At 35.8% G+C, this 23,758-nt stretch overlaps 1 protein-coding gene across 1 annotated transcript; it reads right to left on the bottom strand.

Moving 5' to 3' along the window:
- Positions 1–1,940: 1,940 nt before the first annotated feature.
- LOC105750991 (probable E3 ubiquitin-protein ligase TRIML1) lies at positions 1,941–21,508 on the bottom strand. Its single transcript, XM_031943511.1, has 6 exons — positions 21,092–21,508; positions 19,180–19,410; positions 18,224–18,246; positions 17,938–18,035; positions 17,276–17,454; positions 1,941–2,033 (listed from the first exon to the last, which is right to left on the bottom strand). Exons 1-6 carry the CDS (start codon positions 21,506–21,508, stop codon positions 1,941–1,943), a joined length of 1,041 nt encoding a protein of 346 aa, XP_031799371.1.
- Positions 21,509–23,758: the final 2,250 nt, after the last annotated feature.

Below are 23,758 nucleotides of genomic sequence, written 5' to 3'. Positions count from 1 at the left end.
ATTTGCACCTTTTCTAGGGGGATGGAATTTTTCTTATAGGTGACTTTTCTGCATCTATGTAGTCATTTCTACTTCAGAACAAATCTCAAATAATTTTCTTGTCATGGTCTACTATACTTTGGAAAAATCAGAGGAATACTCGTATTAGAACTCTATCTAAACTGGGAAGCTATTTATGAAATGAAGTCACCATTCATTTAATCAATTGTTTGTGCATCTGTTGACAGCCTTTCGAGTTCTTAGGGGGCTGGGTTAGGAAAATGTTAAAATGTTTGACATTTTTCCAGTTTTCACCCTTAGAAGCTGGCTATTGGTCTGCAGCTATATTGTTCCCTATCCAAGATCACTTCAAGTTATGAAATTGTTGGAATAGTCTCATCTCACTTTGTCTTTCAAGATTCAGGTTGTCCCTTTCTTGCTTGTTCATTATGTGAAAATGAAGCTGTGCTTCTTTCTCCAGCAATTCATGGAATGCTCTATATCTAGCTGCCAAACTCTTTCTCCAAACTTGGATCTCTTCCTGCAAGGAAGTAACTTAATCCCATAAGGTACATGAATCCATGTCCCAAAGTCCTTTCCTTTTTTTCTCTAGGAAACTTTTCTAGGAGTATAAACATCTTTAATGTGAGTGACAATTTGAGGTAGTTTTCTCAAAGGGAAGAAAACATGTTTCTAATGCAGTATACATGCACTTAAATGCCCTCATACTCGATGTTTGAGACAAGCCTCTGACATCTACTGCCTGATGACATTCTACATATGTCTTGCCCAATTGTGGCTCTAGATAGTTCTCTAAGAATATAGATAACTTTGAGCAAAACTGTTGATATATGTGCTATAGGGAGGATCCCAATCCAAAAGTTGAAATGCCTATAAAATCACAAAGTCTATTCCTTCTGAAAAACTTTTAGGCTAAATTTGTTCTTTTTCTACCTTTTTAGTTGCCTGCCCAATTCATTGATCTTCTCTTTATTTTATTCATGTAAACATTTAGAGATGTAGCCAAAGCAGTGCTTAGAAGACATTTTACATCTCATACATTTTTGGTATATTGTCTGACTATTGACGAAATTGTTTCTGTGATTTGTTATTTGATTCTGTCATTGTTTAGAAGTAAATTAACTTTTACACTTAAAAAGCTGAAATGTTTAACAAGGAACCTAATGGCACCAATATCTTCTGCCTTAGAGGAACTTCAACATCTCCTTGAGCAGACTGATATGAATACTTCAGATTCTCCCCTCAAAGAGGGCAAGACACTTATCTTCCAAGTCTTCTTTCTCTCTCTCTTCTGTCACCATGTTCTGAACTGTTGCTATTTTTTCCCAGAGAAGATCCAAAGTCTTTTCGAGTTTGACCTAAGGAAATACTAGTAATCATTTCATACATGTTTCCCTTCCCCAAGCTAGATCAACAAAATCCCCCAGATCAGAGCAGGGAGGTCAAAGATGTTTAGATTGCTCTTCCTCTTTGTAATCTGGAAACTTTAAGACAGAGCTAACCCATAGGTCAGCTATGAGACTCCATGGCCTCCAAAGCATCTGCTTCCAATACATATGATTGGCTCAGAAGATCCACCAACTAGGAGAGAATAAAGGCAACCTAAAAAGTTTTTAACTACACACACTTACCCTAAAATCCTCTGTGGCGCCATTTACAAAGTGCACTGTATGCCCAATATGCTCCTGTGACTGACTGTTGACAAAGATGAAAGTTTTGTCCTTTTCACAAAAGTTTTCTCTTCTTGGTGTTTCTCACATGTGACTTTTTCTCCTTTGAATTGTAGTAAATAGGGGCTCAGGGTCCTGCCTATGCTGGGCAGCTTCCCTGGGTGATGGTTGAGGTCTATGTCCCTTATGTGGAAAGGCCTTCTGCAAAGAGGGTAAGAACATGGCCTGTCATCTTCTCCCCAGCTCCTGAGGAGGCAGATGCAGCAAAAGCTATGACCACAGCTCAAGGTTACTGGGTGTTACTGGGTTACTGGGTGTCGGCTCTTCCTTGATGTTTTCAGCTAAATGAGCTTCATCCATGTCCTGAGCAGGGGAAAAAAAAGGGACAAATGAGTCTCCTGAAGCAGCTTAAGAAAATATCCTTAGGATCTTCCTCCCTGAGCTGATTCATTTCCTTCAAAAACTCAATTTCACAACCTCAACTATCATTAGAAATATTAATCAGACTATGTGCTGACTTTCACATTCCCTGATATGAAAAGACACTAAGTGCAGAAATATTGTGACTATATGCCATTATAACTGAGGAAATTGATGAACTGGAAGGCTTGGGTCTCTAAGAAGACACCACTATAAAGTACATTAAAATCCTAAAAAAAAAAAAAAAAAAAAAAAAAAAAAAAGACGGGTAAGTCAGTTACTTGAAAACAGAATGAAAACCACCTGTAGATGAGCTTATTTCATCAAATGATGAGTGACACGTGAGGTAAACTTTTAAAATTGTTTTCAGAATGACTGAGGAGAGAGGAAAAGAAGGAATGTGGTAGGAGCGAGCAAGGGGCAAACAGATTCCTTCTCCTGGCCCAATTTTGGGTTAGAGGGAGAAATCTTCACTAATATTTCACAGAGCAATTGGAGAGAGAATTTTCTGGATTTTGTCAAGTTTTCAAAAAATGTCAGGACTACAGAATGTCATATGAAGTCTAAAATGAATGGTATTCGGGGTCCTGATTTCTGAAACATCTATCTCCTTAGAATCTCTGATTAAAAAGTAAGTCCATTTTGACACACTATCTCTATTGTCTCTAGATTTCCCAAGATAAGAAATTTCTAATGGAGATTAATTTCCTCTTGGGTAAACTCTAAACTAGTTTCTTGCTTCTGGGGTTCAAGATCTGTTCTGCAATGTTGGCTGTGGCAGGCAGGCTTTTTTTCCTCCACTTCTTTTCTCACTAATCTATAGCTTTTAAAGAATTAAAAACCCTTTATGGTTGGGAAACTTTTCCACCCTTGTTTTCATACTGTCTGCTAACATCATTGACTCTTTTTGGCTGCTTCTTTTTAAATTGTTTTTAGCTTCATGATCATGCATCATCTCCTAAATGGTGATGTGCTCTATGATTCTGTATTAGTACCAGATTTCAAGCTATTATAAAGCAGTAATAAATAAAACTACTGGTTAATAGAGAAATAAAATAATAAAACATATTAGTGCCACCATATACAAAAGCCAACAAACATTATGTAACAGTGTTTGATAATTTCCCAAATACCACCACCTGAATTAAAGATTCACCTCATAATATTTGCCAAGCTAAGTTCCAAATGGTTTTGTGAACTAGATTTAGAAAGTCACATCATAAAAAAATGTGAAGTAGAAGGCAGGAATGAACTCTCAATTCTATATATATACACATACATACAACAAGAACATATAAGCAAACAAGGGATAAAAGGGATTTAAGGAGCAATAATGGACAATTTACATAAAATTGAAAATTTCTCACAGACAAAAGCAATACAGCTAAATTCTAAAGGGAAAAATCTGTCAAGTTTATCTGAAAATGCTCTAATGTCCAAAATATGTAAGCTTCTCTATATTCAAAAGATATATTATTTCTACTATGTTGAATAAGGATGTTTGTGTTCTATATATCTATGGAAAAGTTTATATAATGTCACATTCATTTTTTAACTGTTAACTTTTCTTATTTAAAAAAAAACCTTCTAAAATCTGTTTCAAAATGAGAATCTTTGGGAGGGAGAAAAGAGGAATGTGATGGGAAATGGAAGTGATATAAAATTTTTAAAAGTTAGCAGAATTTTTAAAGGGAAGCAACTAAGTGGGTGGTTCTTGAGATAAAAGGAGAAGACTGGTTTTTTCTTCAGGTCTAGGAATATAGAAGCTGTAGGTCTGGTTGCACATTTTAAGCAGGATTTCACCTGTGCCATTTGTGTTAACTATTTCACTGTCAGTGACCTGTATGGGGACACATTTTGTAAAACATGAGTGCTCCGGTACTGGGAGAAATTAGAAATTGGTAATTAGGAACTCTGATCTCCCAGACTGACTCTTTTGGGAAGGAAAACCAGTTAATCTTTTTTCAATTCCAACCTCACCTTTAATTACAGAATGGGTGTTGCCTCAGAACTGAGATCTGGCAAAGTCCTTTGGTTGTCATGAGAGAAATTGACTTTTTTTTTTTTTTTTTTTTAAACCTATCATCCTAACTAATAGCTTGTCATTATACTCCAATGACCAGAGGAGAAGATGATGCTGGTGGCTTTTGCACAGCTCTTTCAAATCTAATTCACTTGCAAGTCAGGACATCACTTTCTTGATGCTAGTGATCCTTTTTGATGAGAAGAATGAACAACAAAAAATAATCAGAATGTGAAGGAAACTAGAATTCATTATTTTCATTGGTTCCTGCCTCAAAAGGCAATAATACTCAGTATCCTTGCTATTGATTATTTTCAAGATGAACTACAGTTTATATTCATTAATATATCCATTTGCCAGTTATGAATGAGACCAAAAATGAGCAATATTTAAGAATGCCTTTTTGAAAAAAAAAATTAATGTTCAATGGTGGGGGAAAAGTTGAGTTTTTTTTTTTATTTCTGGAATATTTCATTCTTTATGAACATTTGGGTAAATAACTCCAAGCTATGAACTTGCAACTATTTGTTCACCCTAAATACCATTTGCTAACTGATTGACACCTAGCACCCAATTGATGCTGCTGCCATCTTGCCTCCCTCCCTTCATCAATGTGGACTCCATTGAAAATAGCCTTCTACTATGCCCCTTGACAGCATGAAATGATTCCAGAAAATGAGATCTCCGTCCCTTAGCTCCAAATGACTTTGGGCTACAAACTGCTTTGGGGGGGAAATATGATGTAATAGGATTTTGTGGCCCCCTGATTTTAGTGGGGAGAAGATTCTATTCTAACAATGATTCCAAAAAAAAAAAAAAAAAAAAAAAAAAAACTATGCCTTTGCCCTCTCCCCTGCTACCCTCAATTTAGGAATGCTATTGTTCTGACAATATACATGATTCTGGAGACCACTCATCAATTTATTGATGATTGGTAATCTTGTCAGCCAGAACCAAATTTTGAACTGATGTTGAGCAAAAGAAGCAGAACCAGGAACACATTGTATAGAACAATAGCAATAATGTGCGATGATCAACTGACAGATCTGATTCTTCTCAGTGGTTCAGTGATCCCAAGTATTCCTAATAGGCTTTGGGCAGAAAATTCCATCTGCATTCATATCTCTCCCCCTCTTTTTTTTTTTTTTTTTTTTTTTTTTTTTTTTTTTTTTTTTTTTTTTTTTTTTTTTTATAAAAGAGCTCTCAATGTTGCAAAAATTAACGGAAATGCTTACTTAGGTGTCTTTTCCTCCTCCCAAATTTCCACTTCTCTCTCCTAGGAGATCTGCAGTAATTTTTCCTTTTGTGACTATGAAAGTGTTGGGGAAAAATTAAAGGAGCTACAAAGAGAAACCTACTAAAGATGAATTGTTTTTATTATGGCAGGGGAATTATCTTATTGGCCTGAGGGTTCTGTCAGACCATAATCCACTGATTCTCTTCTCTTCCTAGGCAATTATAGTCCAGGCCTTTACATAAATGATCCAGAAAAGAGCTGTCCAATGTATTACAGGCTTTTCTCTGGTTATCTTAACATTTTTTTTTTTTTTGGTCAAGATTCAGACTGCCCTCCTATTATCTCTCCCTTCATATGATTGAGGCTTGTAAATGATGTAAACCATAAACTGTCAATAGACATTGTAATCCCTAACCACACTCTTTAGGGAAACCTGGCTAAGGAGATTTGTTGGCAAAGACACTTAGAATATCCCTCCTATGTAGCTATTCACAAGCCAACTGGCTTCCATTCTTTGTCTCATATGTATTCTCTACATTTGATAAACCAAAATCTAACTAGCTACAGCCTCACATTCAGCATACTATTACCTGACCTTGCTTCTTTCTTGATTTATTTGTACTTTTTATTTTCTCAAAGTCAGAAAGATCAATACCCTGCCAAATTCTTTCCCATATGTCAGGGCTAGATAGTCAACTCCTTTATGGAGACTTATCTGATCCTTCAACTGGTTCTAATCTCTCCTCTATAATACACAAAGTTTTGTGGCAAGGGGCCTAGCAGGAGGAGGTTCTTTAGACACTGGAAAGAAACTTGGGAGCAAAGAAAAATTACAAAGAAGTAGAACTGGTGCTTTTTTAGGAAAAATCCATTTATCATAGTTGAAGATAATCTCTACCATTTGAACAGGGCAAGCTACATGATACCCTATGTGAGAGAATGATTGTTAGACCTTAAATATCTCCATTTTGATAACTTCTTAGCAAAAATAAACTATCTCATAATGAGTGGCCAGAAATTGGAAACTATGTGGATGCCCGTCAATTGGAGAATGGCTGAATAAATTATGGTATATGAATGTTATGTAAGAAATGACCAGCAGGATGACTTCAGGGAAGCCTGGAGAGACTTCCATGAATTGATGCTAAGTGAAATGAGCAGAACCAGGAAATCATTATACATGGCAACAAGAAGACTATACAATGATCAATTCTTATGGACGTGGCTTTCTTCAATAATAAGTGGTTCAAACCAGTTCCAATTGTTCAGTGATAGAGAACTAACTCTATATACCCAGAGAGGACTATGGGAATTGAGTGTGGACTGCAACATAGCATTCTCACTCTTTCTGTTGTATACTTGTATTTGTTTTCTTAGTTTTTTCTTCTTGATCCAATTTTTTCTTGAGCAGCAAGACAATTGTATAAATATGTATACATATATTGGATTTAACATACATTTTAACATATCTAACATGTGTAGGACTACCTTTTAATCTAGGGAGAGGGTGGGGGGAAGGAGGGGATAATTTGGAAGAGAAGACTTTGCAAAGTCAATGTTCAAAAATTACTTGCGCATGTTTTGTAACAAAAGTTTAATAAATAAATTCTTAAGATATAAACACACAAAAAATAGAGGGTACTTATGTACTGGAAGGCCAGAGTCTAAGAAGTCACCAATATTAAAATACATGAAAACATGAATGGGAGTGAAATAGTACTCAGTGACCTGTGTGGGGACATCTTTTGTAAAACATGAGTGCTCTGGTATTGGGAGAAATTAGAAATTGGTAATTAGGAACTGTGAGGGGATTTCTCTCCCAGACTGACTCTTTTGGGAAAGAAAGCCAGTTCATTTTTTTTTTTTTTCAATTCTAACCTCACCTTTAATTACTGAATGGTAGAAGTAAGTAAATAGAAGTAAGAATAAAAGGGAGGGGGGAAATATGGATAAAGATGTTATCTCTAAAAGATGGTAACTAAATTGCAGGGATTAAGGAAGCAGAAGGAAATAGTAACAGATTGGGAATCATATCCTGCACTCTTACATTAACAGCTCAAGTTCTTTGCAGGCTATATCATTTGCTTCTGTTGCTTAATCACTTTTAACAAGAGGGTTGTGGGCTGCATTGGTAAAATATCTCCTACCCTGCCTCCACACCTTCTCAGTATTTCTCCTACATGCTCACAGTAAGATAGTGCACTCCAATGAGGAGTAAATTTCCTGTCTAACACTCCATGGTAGTCATTAAGAAAAGTTCCCATCATTGTAGCATCAGTAGCTAGGATAGTACTAGAAACAATGTTTTAAGAAGTGTTAGTGAACTTGATGAAGTAAGAATCTTCAGCCTGTTAACCACAGCCCAAATGGCAATGCAACTCTAGATCTTAATTATAAAGGAGAGCATGAGGTTAAACAGAGGTGAAGCAGCCTACAAAAAGGGTTGTTAGAAACTTTTTTGCACATGTGGAGGCTGACCTCATTTTACTACCTTTGTGACTGTAGCCATAGTTTACATCAGTTCCTCATCTACAAAATAAGGTGGAGAAGGAAATGAACAACTCCAATATCTTTATGAGCCCATTTAATATTTTCTTAGCACAAAACTCCACATGACTGAACAATAAAGCATTTATCAATATTACAGAAAAAAGTTTACATACTCTGAGCAAAGAACCTTTGATTTCATGGAATGTAAGGCTTTATTTTCTTCATTTTTTTTTCTTTTTGATCTGAGTTTTCTTGTGCAAGATAATTGCATACATTTGTATTCCTATATTGGGTTTACATGTATTTTTACCATATTCAAGAAAATTGACTCTTCCATTGATATAACAAAAATATTCCATTAAGTAACTAACTCTTTTCTAAGAAAAATTCTTTGCTAATTTTAATAATAGAGGAAAGCATTGGCAAGATGGCAAAATAAAGGGAGGGATTCATCTGAAGTCTCACCCAGATCCCTCCAAATAACTTTACGTAGTCTCTAAACAAATTTGTAGGCAGAGTTTACAAAAAGATGAAGAGAAACAATTTTCTTGCCTAAGACAATTAGACGATCAGCAGGAATGCGAGTGGAATACAGTTCAACCTAAGGAGCCCAGCCCCAGCAAAGCAGCAGCAGGCCTTGGAGACACTGAATCAGCAGCAGGGTAGGTAGAAGCAAAAACACTTTTGAGGATGGATTGGTTAAAAAGAAAGAAAAGAATAAAATGAAGGGAAATGAAGTTAGCAAAAATGAATGTAAAAAAAAAATTTTGGAGCAAGTTTCTCTAAAAGAGACTTCATTTTTCAAACATATACCAAACTAAGTCAAATTTATAAAGATAAGGGCCATTCCCCAATTTAAAAATCAAAAGATTGTAGAGGGTCACAGTCAGTGGAGAAACTCTGGGTAAGATTTAAGACACTTCAGCCTAGAGGGAACCTACCTATGTCTGGTTCGGCTCCCCATATCCCATAAGGGCTCTCTGTCTTCCTGAGAAGTTAGGAGGTGGTGACAACCTGTGTTGTGATTGAAGCAGAGTGATACCAGGTGGCAAACTACATACAATAGCAAGTTATTTATGTGTTCCCACGCGCTCAGTGTTGTTTTTATTACATTGTATAAAGGGGAAAGTCCTTGAAATAAAACAGACTCCAATTTCCCACCATCTTCAGGAGTCCCGCCCTCATCACTTCTCCATAAGGAAGGTATATCTTAATCACCCTGGCATGGGGACTCTAGAAAGCAATAGTATATTTTGTCACCCCAAGTTGGGGGCTCTACAAAGCAGGACTCAATATTTTAATCACCCCAGCGTGGCGGCTTTAGAAAGCAGGACACAAAAAAAGACATGGGTAATTTTCAGATGAAGTACTCAAAGCTACCAGTAGACATAAAAAAATGCTTTAGTTCACTATTGGTTAGAAAAATACAAATTTAAATAATCATAAGGTATTACCTCATTTATTTGATTGTTTAATTGTACAGAAAAGAATCCCCACCCAGAAAAAAGGACCATAAATACTGAAGGGGAAATAGAGAAAATGAGACATTACTGTATTTTTGATGGTGTTGGGAATTAATCTAATTTGGATCAGTTTAAGAGCAATTTGGAACTATGACCAAAGGGCTATAAAATCATGGATATTAGCAATACCACCACTAGGTCTATATTTTTTAAAATGGAAAAAGACTTATACAGTGTGTGTGTGTGTGAGAGAGAGAGAAAGAGAGAATATGAGAATGAGAATATTTATAGCAGTTTCTTTCTGGGGCCAAAGATTTTGAAATTGAGGGTATGCCAATCAATTGCATCAAGAAATGATGAGCAGGATTATCTCAGAAAAACCTAGAAAGGCTTCCATGAATTGATGCAAAGTGAAATGTGCTGTGTACAAAGTCAGGGCAATATTCTAAGGTGATCCGCTGTGAACAGTTTAGCTACCTCAGCAATACAGTGATCTAAAACATTTATGAAAGATTTTGTTGAAAAATGTTATTCATCATCACAGAAAGAACTGATGGTATTTGAATAAAGATTGAAACATATTATTTATATTTTATTTTTCTTGATTTTTTGATTTTTTCTTTTACATGTCTATTATGAAAATGTTTTTCATGACTACACATGTTTAACCATATAAAATGCTTGCCTTCTCAATTAGCTGTGATGTGAGAAGGAAGAGAGCAAATCTGGAACACAGTGTTTTATAAACAAATGTTAAAAATTTGATGTTCAACTGGGAAAGAAAAATAAAGTATAAAAATAATTTATAGAATTACAGTTTAATCCTATAACTTTTCTCAATACCTAATTATTCTCACATCATTTAAAAACATTTAAGGACCTAATTTTTCTGTTTGTATTCTTTTTCCAATAATATTTTACTTTTCCAAAGATATACAAAGATAGTTTTCAATATTCACTTTTTCAAAACCTTGTGTTTCAAATTTTCTTCTTTCTCTTCTCCTGCCTCCCTAAGATAACTAGCAATCCAATAAAGGTTAGATATGTGTAATTCTATTGAACATATCTCCCTATTCATCATGCTGCAATAGAAAAATCAGATTAAAAAGAGGAAAAAAACAAAACAAAACAAAAAAAGCAAATATACTCTGCCTTGATCCATATTCAGTTTTCAAAGTTCTGTTTCTGAATGTGGATAGCACTTTCCATCACATGTCTATTGAAATTGCCTTGAGTCATTTCATTGTTGAAAAGAGCCACATCTATCACAATTGGTCATCACATATTTCTTTTCTTTTGGTTCTGCAAGGACCTTATTTTATGCAGAAATATGTATCTAGGAATAGGCAGATGATTAGGCTAAATATTCATTTACTTTATAGTTTAGGATATGGAAAGGACTACAATTCTAGGCTGAATAGCTCAGGTTGCTTTGTTTTTGGTAAACAAAATAATAATTTTTTTTTCTTTTTTCTTTTTCAAGAGCATATTGTAGATATGTTTTTGTTCCTCCCTCTTCTCCTCCTGAAAAGGGAAACATTTATAGCCATACAAAAGGAAATGAAATTCTCTTCTATTTCCAACTTGGGTTATCATCAAATATACAGATGGTTTTATGAAGAGACCAATCATATGGAATTCTCAGTATGTATGTGCCCTATCATAATTTTTTAATGTTTTTTTTCATTTCATGTAAACTCTTTCTTCAATTATGTATAGAGTTTTCATCATTCACTTTTTATAAGATTTTTGAGTTCAAGCCACTTAACCCCAAATGCCTCAGCAAAAAATGAAAAAATAAAAGATAAAAGAAGAAAGAATAAACAGTTTCTATCTAAAACCTACACCAAGCATTGTTTGTAATGGAGAGAAACTAGATACATTCCCAATAAGATTAGGAGTAAAACAAGGATGGCCACTATTACCACTATTATATGACATTGTACTAGAAATGTTGGTTTTAGTAATAAGAAAATAAAAAGAAAGTAAAAGAATTAGAACATGTAATGAGGAAATAAAATATAACTCTTTATAGATGATATGATGATTTACTTTGAGAATCCTAGAAAATCATCCAAAACTCCACTGGAAACAATTCACAGCTTTAGCAAACTTGCAGGATTTAAAAAAAAATTTTGCAGATCATCAGCATTTCTATATATTACTGACAAAGCCCATCAGCAAGAGATAGAAAGAGAAATTCCATTTAAAATTACTGTAGAAAAATAAAATTGCTGGGAGTCTACCTGCTAAGACAAACTCAAGAACTATAAAATCACACTAATAAAATCAAATTTGACAATTGGAAAAAATATCATTTGCTTATAGCTAGGCTGAGCTAATATAATAAAAATGACCATTCTGCCTAAATTGGTCTTGTTCAGTATGCCAAAACATTATTTTATAGAAGTAGAAAAATAATAACAAAATTCACCTAGAAGAACAAAAGGTCAAGAATATCAAGGGGATTAATAAAAAAATAAAAATACAAAGGATGTTGGCCTAGCAGTACCAAACCTAAAACTATAATATAAAGCAATGGTAATCAAGACCATTTGGTCCTGGCTAAGAAATAGACTGATGTATCAGTGGAATAGATTAAATACACACAGCACAATAATCAAAGGCTATATCAATCCAATATTTGATAAACCCCCAAACTCCAGCTTCTGGAATATGTACTCACTATTTGACAAAATAGCTGGTGAAACTGGAAAATAACTCAGCATAGTTAGAAACTCAGCATAAACTTCACCTCTCACACCCTATACCAAAATAAGTTCAAAATGGTTACATAATTTGAACATAAAGGATGATACCATGAACATATTAGGAGAATAAGGAATAATTTGCCAATCAGATATTTGGAGAAGGGAGGAACTGATGATCAAAGAAGAACTAGAGAATAGTATGAAAGCCGAAATGAACAACTTTAATTACATTAAATTAAAGTCTTTGAACACACAAAAACAATAGAAACAAGATTAAAAGGGCAGTACACAGCTGGGGGAAAAAATCTTTTTAGCCAGTATTTCTGATAAAGATCTCATTTCTTAAATATAGAAACAACTGTCAAATTTATAAGAACATAAGTCATTCCCCAATTAATATGTGGTCAATATAAACAGACATATTGTTATATGAACAGACCATTGTCATGTGACAAAAAAATGCTCTAAATCACTATTGATTAGAGAAATGCAAATTATAAGAACTCTGAGGTACCGCCACATACCTCTCAGATTAGCTAAGATGACAGGAAAAGATAATGATAAATGTGGGAAGAGATGTGGGAAAACTGGACATTAATCCATTGTTGGTGGAGTTGTGAAATGATCTAACCATTCTGGAGAGTAATATGTAACTAGGTCCAAAGGGTTATAAAACCATGCAAATGCTTTGACCCAGTAGTGCCATTACTGGGTCTGTATTCCAAGTAAATCATAAAAGAGGGAAAAAGATCCACATGTTCAAAAATGTTTGTAGCAGATCTTTTTGTGGTAACAAAAAATTTGAAAATGAGTGGATGCCCATCAATTGGGGCTGAACAAGTTGTGGTACATGAAGGTAATGGAATATTATGGTGCTATAAAAAATGATGAAAAAGCTGATTAGAGAAAAGTCTGGAAAGATTTACACGAATTGAAGCTGAGTAAAACAAGCAGAACCGGGAATACACTATATAGAACAGCAGCAATAATGTTTTGATGATCAGTTATGAAAATTTGATTTTTCTCAGTGGTTCAATCTCAATAGGCTTTGAACAGAAAATTCTATCTGCATGAATCTTTTTTTAGGACTCTCAAAATGCCACAAAATGAACAAAAATACTCATTTAGGTTTATTTTCCTCCTCCCAACTTTCCACCCCTCTTACCTAGGAGATCTGCAGTAATTTTTCCTTCTATGATCAAAAATTTGTTTGGCAAAAATTAAAGAAAAGGCACAAGTGGAAATTTAATAAAGATGAACTTTTTGATAATGGCAGAGGAGCTATTATGATCTTATTGACCTACGGGTTTTCTCTGACCATAACCCACTGATTCTCTTCTCATTCTAAACAATTGTTGTCCATATCCATGTCCTTCCATAACTCCCCCAGAAAAAAGCTGCCCAACATATTAGAGGCCTTTCTTTGGTTATCTTAACATTCTTTTGTTCAAGGAAAGATCCAGACTGCCCCCCCTCCATTATCCCTCCTTTTATGTGATTGTTTACACATATGCGTGATTGCACCTTCAAATGGTGTAAACCATAAATATTCAAAAGGTATTGTAATCCCTAACCCCATAGCAAGCCTGGCTAAGGAGAGCTGTTTGCAAAACAAAGGCACTTAGAGCATCCCTTTTATGTAGCCACTCACAAGTCAATTGTCTTCCATTCTTTGTCTCATATGTATTCTCTATATTTGCAAAACTCAAATCTAACTAACAGAAGCCCTACATTTAGCATACTATTGCCTAAACTTCCTTCTTTCTTGATTTATTTGTACTTTTGACTTTGTCAATATCAGGGAAATCCAATACTGTACTACTCTGCCAAATTCCCATACATCAGAGCTAGATTGTCACTTCTTTCATGGAGAATCATGTGATCTGTCAAATGATTCTAATCACTTCATCCTCTACAATACACAAAGTTTTGTGAGAAGTAGCAAGGAGCCTAGAAGGAGAAGGTACTTTAGACAGTGGAAGGAAACTCAGGAGCAAAGAAAAATTACAAAGAAATACAACTGGTGCTTTTTAAGGAAAAATCCTTTTATCACAGTTGAAGGAAATCTCCACCATTTGAAAGGGGCAAGCTACAGGATACTCTATGTGAAAGGGAATGGTTATTAGGCATTAAGTATCTCCCTTCTGCTACCTTCTAAGCAGAAATAAATACATCTCAAAATGAGAATGAAAGGTTTCTTTCTGCTCATTGAATTCTTACACATACTAACATGTTTTTAAAAATCAGTTTGAGTCTTTATGTTTACATACTTTAAAAATATCGGCCAGAACTCTGTATTTGAAACAAGGATTCTTACAAGGTGGTAATTAAGTGGAATTGATAAGACAACAGTTTAGCGTGTTTACTAGTTTAGCATGGTGATCCCATGGTGATTAATAGTTCTCAAGTTCAGTATGATTGATTTAATTTTACAATAAATAATGGTTCCCTAGTGATAAAATTATTGGTTTATATGTAATATATTGTAAATGATCTAATTATAATAGAGCATATAAACTGGGACAAACTCAGCCAGGTTCAGAGTCAGAGAAGACAGAGGATTGTAGATGGGAGCTCAAGCTCTCAGAGCCAAGGAGAGAGATTCATTCCATCTCACAGCACCATGGTGGAGGCCTCTCCTCCTTTGCTTCCCCCACTGAGACCAAGACCCGTTTGAAGGGCCTCAAGAAAGCTAGTTGGGCCCCAGGCAAGGAGGCAATAAAGAATTTGGACTTCAACAAATTCTTGTGGTTATTACTCTACTGAAATGAAAGTTGCCTGAAGACCTCCATAAAACCAATCAGAACATTACATTTTTGTTATGGGCCAGAACTCTGTACCTGAAACAAGGATTCTTACAAGGGCTAACTCAATGGAATTGATCCAAGACAAAGGTTATCTAGTTTAGCATGGTGATTAATAGTTCTCTAGTTCAGTACATTTATTTAGTACTTAATATAGTGCTACAAGATTCACGCCTATGATGATGTAATTAAAATAGAGCATATAACCAGGGACAAACTCAGCCAGAGACATTCCAACTTCATCAACCTCCTGGTGGCTGGCCTGTCCTCCTGCTCCTACCACTGAGACCAAGGCCTGTCTGAAGGGTCTCAAGAAAGCTAGCCGAATCCCAGGCAAGGAAACCAGGCTTTGAAGGAGACAATAAAGAATTTGGACTTTAACACTTGGCTGTTCTCATGGTGATTACTATACTAAAACAAAGGCTGGTCCAGAGACCTCCAAAAAAACAAACAGAACACTACATACTAGTGTAAGAATTTTAAAATGTCTTGAATTTATTTTAGGATTATTACTTTGTGCACAACCTAGAAAAAAACTTATTTCAACATCACTAATTGTATTTTCTTCTTTTCTAAAATTATAATCATTTTCTGGAAGCAGGTTTCTTGGGGGGCTTCTAGAGGCAGCCTTAATTTCAGTTCAGAGTAATAATCACCTCAAATGCAGCCAGCTGATAAAAGTTCAAATCCTTTATTGTCTCTTCCAAAATAGCCTGGTTAGTTTTCTTAGAGGCCTATCTCTCTCCTTGGTTCCAAGAGCTCTTGCAGCTTGTCTTTTGTTGCCTCCAGCTCTCTCTGAATCTCCAGTTCTACTCTTCTCAACTGACTTCTCCACTGACTGAGGCTCTAAGAGCTTCTTATATATGCTCTCTTAAAGGTGTGAACCCAAAGGTTGACTCCTCCTCTGAGAGAGTGGGATTGTGGGTTCCTGACTTGTGAATCTCCTAGACTTGTGAACTCTAATATGTGAACTCTCAAAGGTGTAAACCAATTACATAAGCATTGTTTCTATCAACTCTAGTGAGTTAACACTTTGTAAGGATTCTAACAGCTAATTATTTTTCTTTGAAATGCAATGTGTATTTAGAGGCATGCATTTTCATTTTGAGAATGTGTCAGCTTCCTATTAAGACTTGTCCTGCTATATGTCACTGTTATTACTCTAAGATTCCAGCTCCAATAATGTGCTCTTTGACCCACTCATTTCTTAAAAAGGTTTTATTCATTTCTCCAATCTGTTCTTCAGCATTCATTCTCCACCTCCCCCCAACTATATGTTTGCCATGATTGTTATACAATTCCTTGTAGAGAAAAATTACAAGAATAATTTCTTTTAAACTTTCAACATTTAATGACATTCAAATTGATGGACAGGTATCTTAATCAAAGGTAACCAGTTTACTGTTGGAGAAAAATCTCTGTATAAAAAAACAACAACAATTATTCAATATCATTGTTAAATGGAATTCTACCCTGACAAAGGATTTTTGATATGTTATCTCCTTAATAATTTACAATTATCCTGTTGAGTAAGTAGGGTTAGGAAACCATTTCAGATTTCTACAGATTTCTACATAAGTTTTTTAAAGTATAAAAAAAAATAAAAAAAATTACAAACTTTGTCCTTAAATATGTGGGGGGAAAGATTCTGAAAAGTAGTCCAGAGAATTCCAAACACTCCAGATATCTCATTTAAACAAAGGAAAATTATGTCTGAGGGCAAATTCAGGTTGAAAATTCATTAAGCCTAGGACAGAACAAGGGTCCTCTAAGGACAACCAGAGAAGACTCAGAAGGAAAACTCCAAGACAGAGGTTTAGCAGGTATGAATTATAAACATTTTCAGGCTTGAAGAAGCCCATTTGACAACTTAATGAATGCTTATTTAGCAGTAAAGTTGTTTTTCTGACAAAGATTCTGTTAAAAAAATAATTGTGTTGGTTCCAAATAACAGATATCTAAGGTTTCCCCACCAACCACAAAACATAAATCCTTTGAGAAGACAATATATAAATAGATTGAGAGCTAGCCAGATATATGTATGTTTTGAAGTTGTGTCTTCTTCAGACATGATTATTACAGTGCTTTAAAATTTGAAGTGTATCAAGCTCTAATAGTCATGGGAGTGCCATTCTCTTCCCCTGTTGGAGGAGAAGGAGAAAAGAAAGGCTGAAGTGGTCCAGAGAAATGGAAATGAGGGAAATGATATATCAAGCATTTCTCTAAAGCATCATAAAATGAAATAGTCTCTTCATTGCAATCTAGCAAAATCCCAACCCAGAGGATGGGGAAAGGAATTAGATGTTCAAAATAGTGGGGAGTAGTCGTGATAGCATATCCATTCTCTGTTCTAACACTAGAAAGAAAGATTAATTTATCAAAATGGAAAAAGAGATCTCCAGTTCTCCTCATTGACTTCCTGCATACACCAAGTGCCCATTGCCTGGAATCTCCTACTTCAACCTCCCAGTAGTGAATACCAGTTGTGAAGATTTGATCCCCCAAAATGAAATTATTTTCATCTTGATTGGTAGAAAAGGGTGTATTCTGCTGGTTGCTCCTACGAATGACAGTCCGCAGGTCATCAGAGAGGATGAGATATGGAGAGATATTTTTTGGATCTAGAGTCAGGGTCACTGAAAAGAAAGAAAAGTTGTTAAGCAATTTAGGTTCTTAAAGTCCAAGTAGACAAAGAGACAATACAAGGTACTCACTAATTGAATTCTACAGAACAATTCCCCAAAGAAGATTTAATTGAGTTGAAGGACCAAACTGTCTTAAATTGCCTCACAGCTTGCATATGACAAATAACAGAGTATGTGTATTACTGTTAACTGAAGACAAGAATGTTTACTCGCTGTATCACTTGCAAGGTGACATTACTCCCTTAGAAATACTTCCAGGTCCAAAAGGACATTTTTGCACTTGGAAAAAGAACATCAATCACATCCCTGCATTGTTGCAAAGAAATAATCTTCATGTTCCTTTTGCTGCCTCTGGGTAGTCCTTGGGTTGAGAAAGTATGACAGTTTCCTATATGCCCACCCAAATAACTGCCTTTAAAAAAGTAACTAGGTACTTTGAAATGGAGGTTGAATAACTACTGGACTGATTCTTACCTTTGAAGCTTTTCAGCATTTCCCACATTATAGTTTTTTGAAACATGATTCCTGAAGTGGTGATAACCTCTGGACGGTGACCCAAGAGGAATTCACATCTGCAAAGAGAACAGACCCAGTTATCTTCAGAAATTGGCAATGACTTTCTCATCTCATTGCCCTTTCCTCCCATTGGACAAATCTTTCCTAATCATTACTTCTTTCCATGTTTCCTCTCTCTATATTCCCACCAACAAATTTCACCCTATTGCTCCACTCCTTAACAGGGCTCAAATTTAAATCTTACCTATTCAGTGTGCCTCCTACCACCTGGAAAGAAAAAGAAAGAGTGAGTGCTGGGTTCCTCTATGCCTTATATACTGACACTTTTGTAACATGATTTTTCATCTAGCCCAAAAAGTCACATATACTATGGAAAATTGACACTCATTTCTTAAATACTGCATGGATCTTGGTTCATTGTGGTTTGAGATATTCATCAAGAAAATAAGTCAGAAGTGGAAAACTCACCAACTTTATGCTTACACATGTTAGTTGGATTTCTAATATATCGCCATGAAGTTTTAGACTAGAGACCCTAAATCACCTGACTGTTAAACCAGGGTACTTGAAACATATTTTACTATTTTTCCCAGCATCATTAGAAATACACATTACTATTATGAATAACTGAAAGGTACTTCATCAAAAAGTCTCTGGGAGATTTATGAATGTACTAAAGTCCATAGTCACCAAAACTTGTTGATTTAGGAAATTTGCACCTTTTTCTGGTGATATTTTTCTCTAATAATTCACTTTTTCTGCATCTATATAGTCACCTCTACTTCAGGACAAGTCTCAAATAATTTTCCTGTCATCATCTACTATCATTTGGAAAAATCAGAGGACCAGTCTTATTAGAATTCTGGCTGAACTGGGAAGCTGTACTTCTTAAGCCTAGCATTCATTTAATCAAATGTTTGTGCATTCTTTGACAAGCTTTGGAGGTCTTGAAGGGGCTGGGTAGATAAAATGCTATTATTTATTTTTTTATTATTATTATTTTTTGGCTGAGCAACTGAGGTTAAGTGACTTGCCTAGGGTCACATTGCTAGGGTCACATTGCTAGAAAGTGTTAAGTGTTCAGTATCTGAGTCCAGATTTTAACTCTGTTCCTCCTGACTTAAGGGCTGGTACTCTAACCCATGGGCACCTAGGTACCCCAAATGTTATTAAATTATTCAACCTTTTTCTAGTTCTCACCTTTAGAAGCTGGCTACTGGTCTTCCAGCTACATTGTTCCATATCCAAGATCACCTCTCTCAAGCTATGAAGTTGTTGGGACACTGTAATCACACTTTGTCTTACAATCTTCAGATTGTCACTTTCCTGCTTGTTCATTGTGTGAAAATGAACTTTTTCTTCTTTCTCCAGCAATTTATGGAATGCTCCATATTCAGCTGCCAAACTCTCTCTCCAGATTTGGATCTTTTCCTGCAAGGAAGTAACTTAGTTTGATAAGGTTCATGAATCCATGTCCAAGGCCCTTTTTCTCTTTCCCTACAAAACTTTTTCCAGGAGTAGAAATATTTCTAATGTGAGAGATAATTTGAGGTAGTTGTCATAGAGGGAAGAAAATATGTATTTAATGCACTATGTAGGCACTCAAATGCCACCAAACTGAAAGTCTGAGACCTGCCTCTGACAGCTGCAGGCCTGGGAACCTTCTACATATTTCAGCAAGTTCTGCCTTTAGGTGACTCTCTAAAACTATAGAGAATTTTCAATGAAGTTGTTGACATTCATGCTATAAGGAGGATCCTAATCCAAAAGTTAAAATGCCAACAAAATTACAAGGTCTAATCCTTCTGAACAAACTTTTATGCTAAATTTGTACTTTTTCTACCTTGTTTTTAGTTGCATGCCCAATTCATTGCTCTCTTTGTTTTATTCTTATGAGCATTTAGATATATAAATTTTCTTTTAAGCATTGCTTTGACTGCATCCCATACATTTTAGAATATTGTCCTATCATTATCATTTTCTTGGTTGAAATTATTGTTTCTATGATTTGTTATTTGGTTTACTTATTCTTTAACATTAAATTAACTTTTATACTTAAAAAACTGAAATGTTTAAGAAGGAAACTAATGGCACCAATACCTACTGCTTAAAGGAACCTCAACATCCCCTTAAGCAGACTGTCATGAATACTTCTGACTCCCCTGTCAAAGGGCTCAAGACACTCACCTTCCAAGTCTTCTCTTTCTCTCTCTCTTCTGTCACTATATTCTGAACTGTTACTACTTTTTTCTGGAGAAGATCCAAAGTCTTTTGGAGTTTGACCTAAGGAAATACCAGTCATCATTTCATACATGTTGCCCTTCCCCAAGCTAGATCAACAAAATCCCACAAATCAGAAAATTGTCTCTACTATTTGCGGTCTGGTGTAAGAGATGTAGAAGACCCTTACCCAAAATGACTACTCAGAGATCATTCAGTAAAAAGCAGAAAAGCAAACCTCCAGAGGATGAGCCATCCCATCCCGAGATACGAAAGAGAAAGTTTGTGTTAGGAGGGCTCATTCTCCGGAGGTTTGCAATAAACAACTTTTCTGCTTTTTACTGAATGATCTCTGAGTAGTCATTTTGGTTAAGGGTCTTCTACCTTCCTCATAGATGGGGGCTGGTTCGGACTGGGGTTTTTGGGGGAGATGGCTGTATGCACCCTGAACAGGGACAGGCGCCCATGGAGTAGTTTTCTCCATGGTCTCTATCTCTGAGTGAGCAGCCTCCCTCCCTTCTTAGGCAACGACCCGAGTCAGGGATACTCAGTGGAAAACAAAATTGAAATTGAAGGAAGTGGAATCTTGATGGCCAGCATTTGCAGCCTGAAAGATATGTAATACCCACAGGTGGGGGGAGAGGGAGTTAAGGGGGGGAGGGTGTCTGGGGGTCTATTGGCTGGGTCAAGGGAGACTCTGCGGGATTAGCCCTGCTACCATGAGCTTTCATTCCTCAAACTGGGAACTGAAGGACAAAGCTAACCCATAGGTCACCTATGGGTTCCATGGGCTCCAAAGCAGCTGCTTCTTATAGAAGTGAATGAATCAGAAGATCTACCAATGTGGAGAGAAGGAAGACAACCTAGATAGTTTTTTACTAGACACACTTACCCTAGAATCCTCTGCAGCCTCTTTTACATTGTGCACCATATGGTCCTCATGCTCCTGGGATTGAAAACAATATACACAGAGGAAAGATTTGTCCTTTTTACAGAAAAGAGTTTTCTCCTCCTCGTGTTTCTCACAAGTGACTTTTTCCTCTTTTATTTGCAGGAAATAGGGTCTCAGGGACCTGCCTATGCTGGCCAGCTTCCCTAGGCGATGGTTGAGTTCTATGTCTCTCATGTGGAAGGGTCTCCTGCACAGAGGACAGGGGCATGGTCTGTCATCTTCTCCCCAGCTCCTGAGGAGGCAGATGCGACAAAAGTTATGACCACAGCTCAAGGTTACTGGGTGTCTGAAATAATCCATGCATACAGAGCAGGTCAGCTCTTCCTTGAAGTTTTCAGCTAAATGCACTTCATCCATGATCCTGAGTAGAATTAAAAAAAAAACAAAACAAAACAAAAAAAAAACAAATGAGTCTCCTGAAGAAGTGGAGGGAAGCAGCACCTTCCTCCTTAAGCTGATTCACTTCCTTCAGAAATTCAATTTCACAACCTCAAATATCATTAGAAATATTAATCAGATTATGATCGATGCTGACTTTAACATTCCCTACAATTATTATATTCAATAATTATAATGGAGGAATTATCTATCCCTTTGGGAATACATAATATCTTTGTGGTAGACTATTGCCTCAAACTTCTGCACCTCAGGATCTTCAAAACACTTGTTATGGACAATGAAATGGAATCCAAACTGGGTGTTCTCTCTGGATCTCTGAATTAGAGAACCCTTGTTCCCTCAGCACAAAGACTCTCTCTTGGTGCCTCTCTGAACCCAGTCTTAAGAGTTCTGCACTGTAGGAAAGTCTGTGGGATGATAATGCATTAATACACCAATCATTTTAATAGAATTGCCTTGACATAAGCTCATGGTGAGAAAAATAGTTGCCCAACATTGTTACATTTTAAACCTTGACTTCATTCCACATTTAAAAGAATTATCTAAAAAGTCATCATTCTTCTTTATTATGTGTGCTCAGTTTCTACCCATCTTGTAAAAACTGAAAAGATGCTCATTTCAGAATCTTTCTAGTAACACAAGTCTATAATAACATCCCCTTTAGGAGAACTAGACTTGGCTCAATTAAATGTAGTCTATTGAAAGATTGGAGTCTTTAGAGCCTTGAACTTCCTTTCTAAGCTTTGCATTTCTCAGAAAATCTACCCACAACCTTACTTTCCCTTAAAACTGAATTTAAACCTTGCCACCTTCCCTAATAACAGGGATGTATACTCTTTCAGCCTTTTCTTCTTTACAATCAACTTTCCCTAATTACCCACCTACTAACTAATCTGAGTCGACCAGGACCACTCTTATCATGACCGAAAAATGACAATAATCTTGCTTGACAATATTAACAGTTATTGAGATTAAAAAAACAAACAAAAACTTTACCTTATAAGTACTTGGATATTTTTAAGAAAGTGAATATTTCCTAAATATTTTCATCTTAAGAGAGCAAAAAAGAAATCCCTGCTCTGTACTAAATAAACAACTTACTGGCCATTTAATATTAAAGGATGTAAACCATAAATTTTTGCTATTCTAATGGCTTTGTGCTGTATAAGGAAATGCTCTTTCATATCTTTATATATATATATATATATATATATATATATATATATATATATAAATTCCTTATGTGAAACTTACAGTTTGCTTCCTCCAATTTAGTAGATTTCCTTCAGACTCTGTATTTTCGGGTCTAAGATCCTCAGACTCAGCTTCTGATTTCTATTCTGGACAGCACAAAGCTGTCTTTTTATATGCCCTTTCTCTCCTCCCTCTATCCCATTCAGCCCTCTGTATTCACATCTAGTAGGTGCTAACTCACTTGGTTTACACCATGAAAACCTGGCTGATTTGGAATCTAGTTAGACTTAGTTAGACTTCAACTTCACACCTCCTTGATTACATCTCAACTAAAACCCTTCTAATGAATTTTCCCATCCTTAGATGTTATTTGTGCTAATTTTGCAATCCCCAATGTAACAATGGAGACCTGAAATAGATCTATATTACAACTAGAAAAGAATAGTGCAGAGGACAGATTACTAATCCTCAATTTGGGAGGATCAGAGTTCAAATCTAGCCTTTGGCATTTAGCAGTTACTAACTATATGAACTCGTTTAACTCCAATTGCCTCACCAAAAAAAATGTATTTTAAGGAAAAATTAGGATTAAATCCTATAAAATGTTTAAGAACTTAAAAAAAACTAGTGGCAAAATTATCAGTTTTGATGTGCTAGAAAAGTTAATTGGCAGAAAGCACAGAAATGAAGAGACTGGAAAAATTAAGTAAATATTAACCTTTAAGGTTTTAAGTCCATTCTTAACTTCCCATTTTGTCCTAAGTCTATTTGTGCACCATTAGGAAAGGAAAATATGGATCTCTTTATAGAAAGGCTAGAGTAGCTGCTGAAAAGGGAAAGCATCCCAGATGGTATTGCTGCAGATGGACCCCATCCACTTTGCCTGACAGATCTCCAAATCAAACTGGGGTGAAGTAGGGATTCAGACCCCATGGTCAGTATATGTGATAATGATGATGATGGTGAGATATGACAAGACACAAGGTGATGAAGTATTTTGACTATTTGCCATTA

This window comes from Sarcophilus harrisii, chromosome 6 (genome assembly GCF_902635505.1).
Source record: "Sarcophilus harrisii chromosome 6, mSarHar1.11, whole genome shotgun sequence".
Taxonomy (NCBI): Eukaryota; Metazoa; Chordata; class Mammalia; order Dasyuromorphia; family Dasyuridae; genus Sarcophilus; species Sarcophilus harrisii.
This window is presented reverse-complemented; position numbering and strand designations above follow the sequence as displayed.

Coding starts and splice junctions, on each gene's coding strand:
- LOC105750991 (XM_031943511.1), bottom strand. CDS start 21,508: ATGGATGAAGTGCATTTAGCTGAAAACTTCAAGGAAGAGCTGACCTGC. Junction 19,411..21,091: donor AGGCTGCAGAGGATTCTAGG/GTAAGTGTGTCT, acceptor ACTTCCTTGCAG/GAAAAGATCCAAATCTGGAG. Junction 18,036..18,223: donor GTAGGAGGCACACTGAATAG/GTAAGATTTAAA, acceptor TTCTCTTTGCAG/ATGTGAATTCCTCTTGGGTC.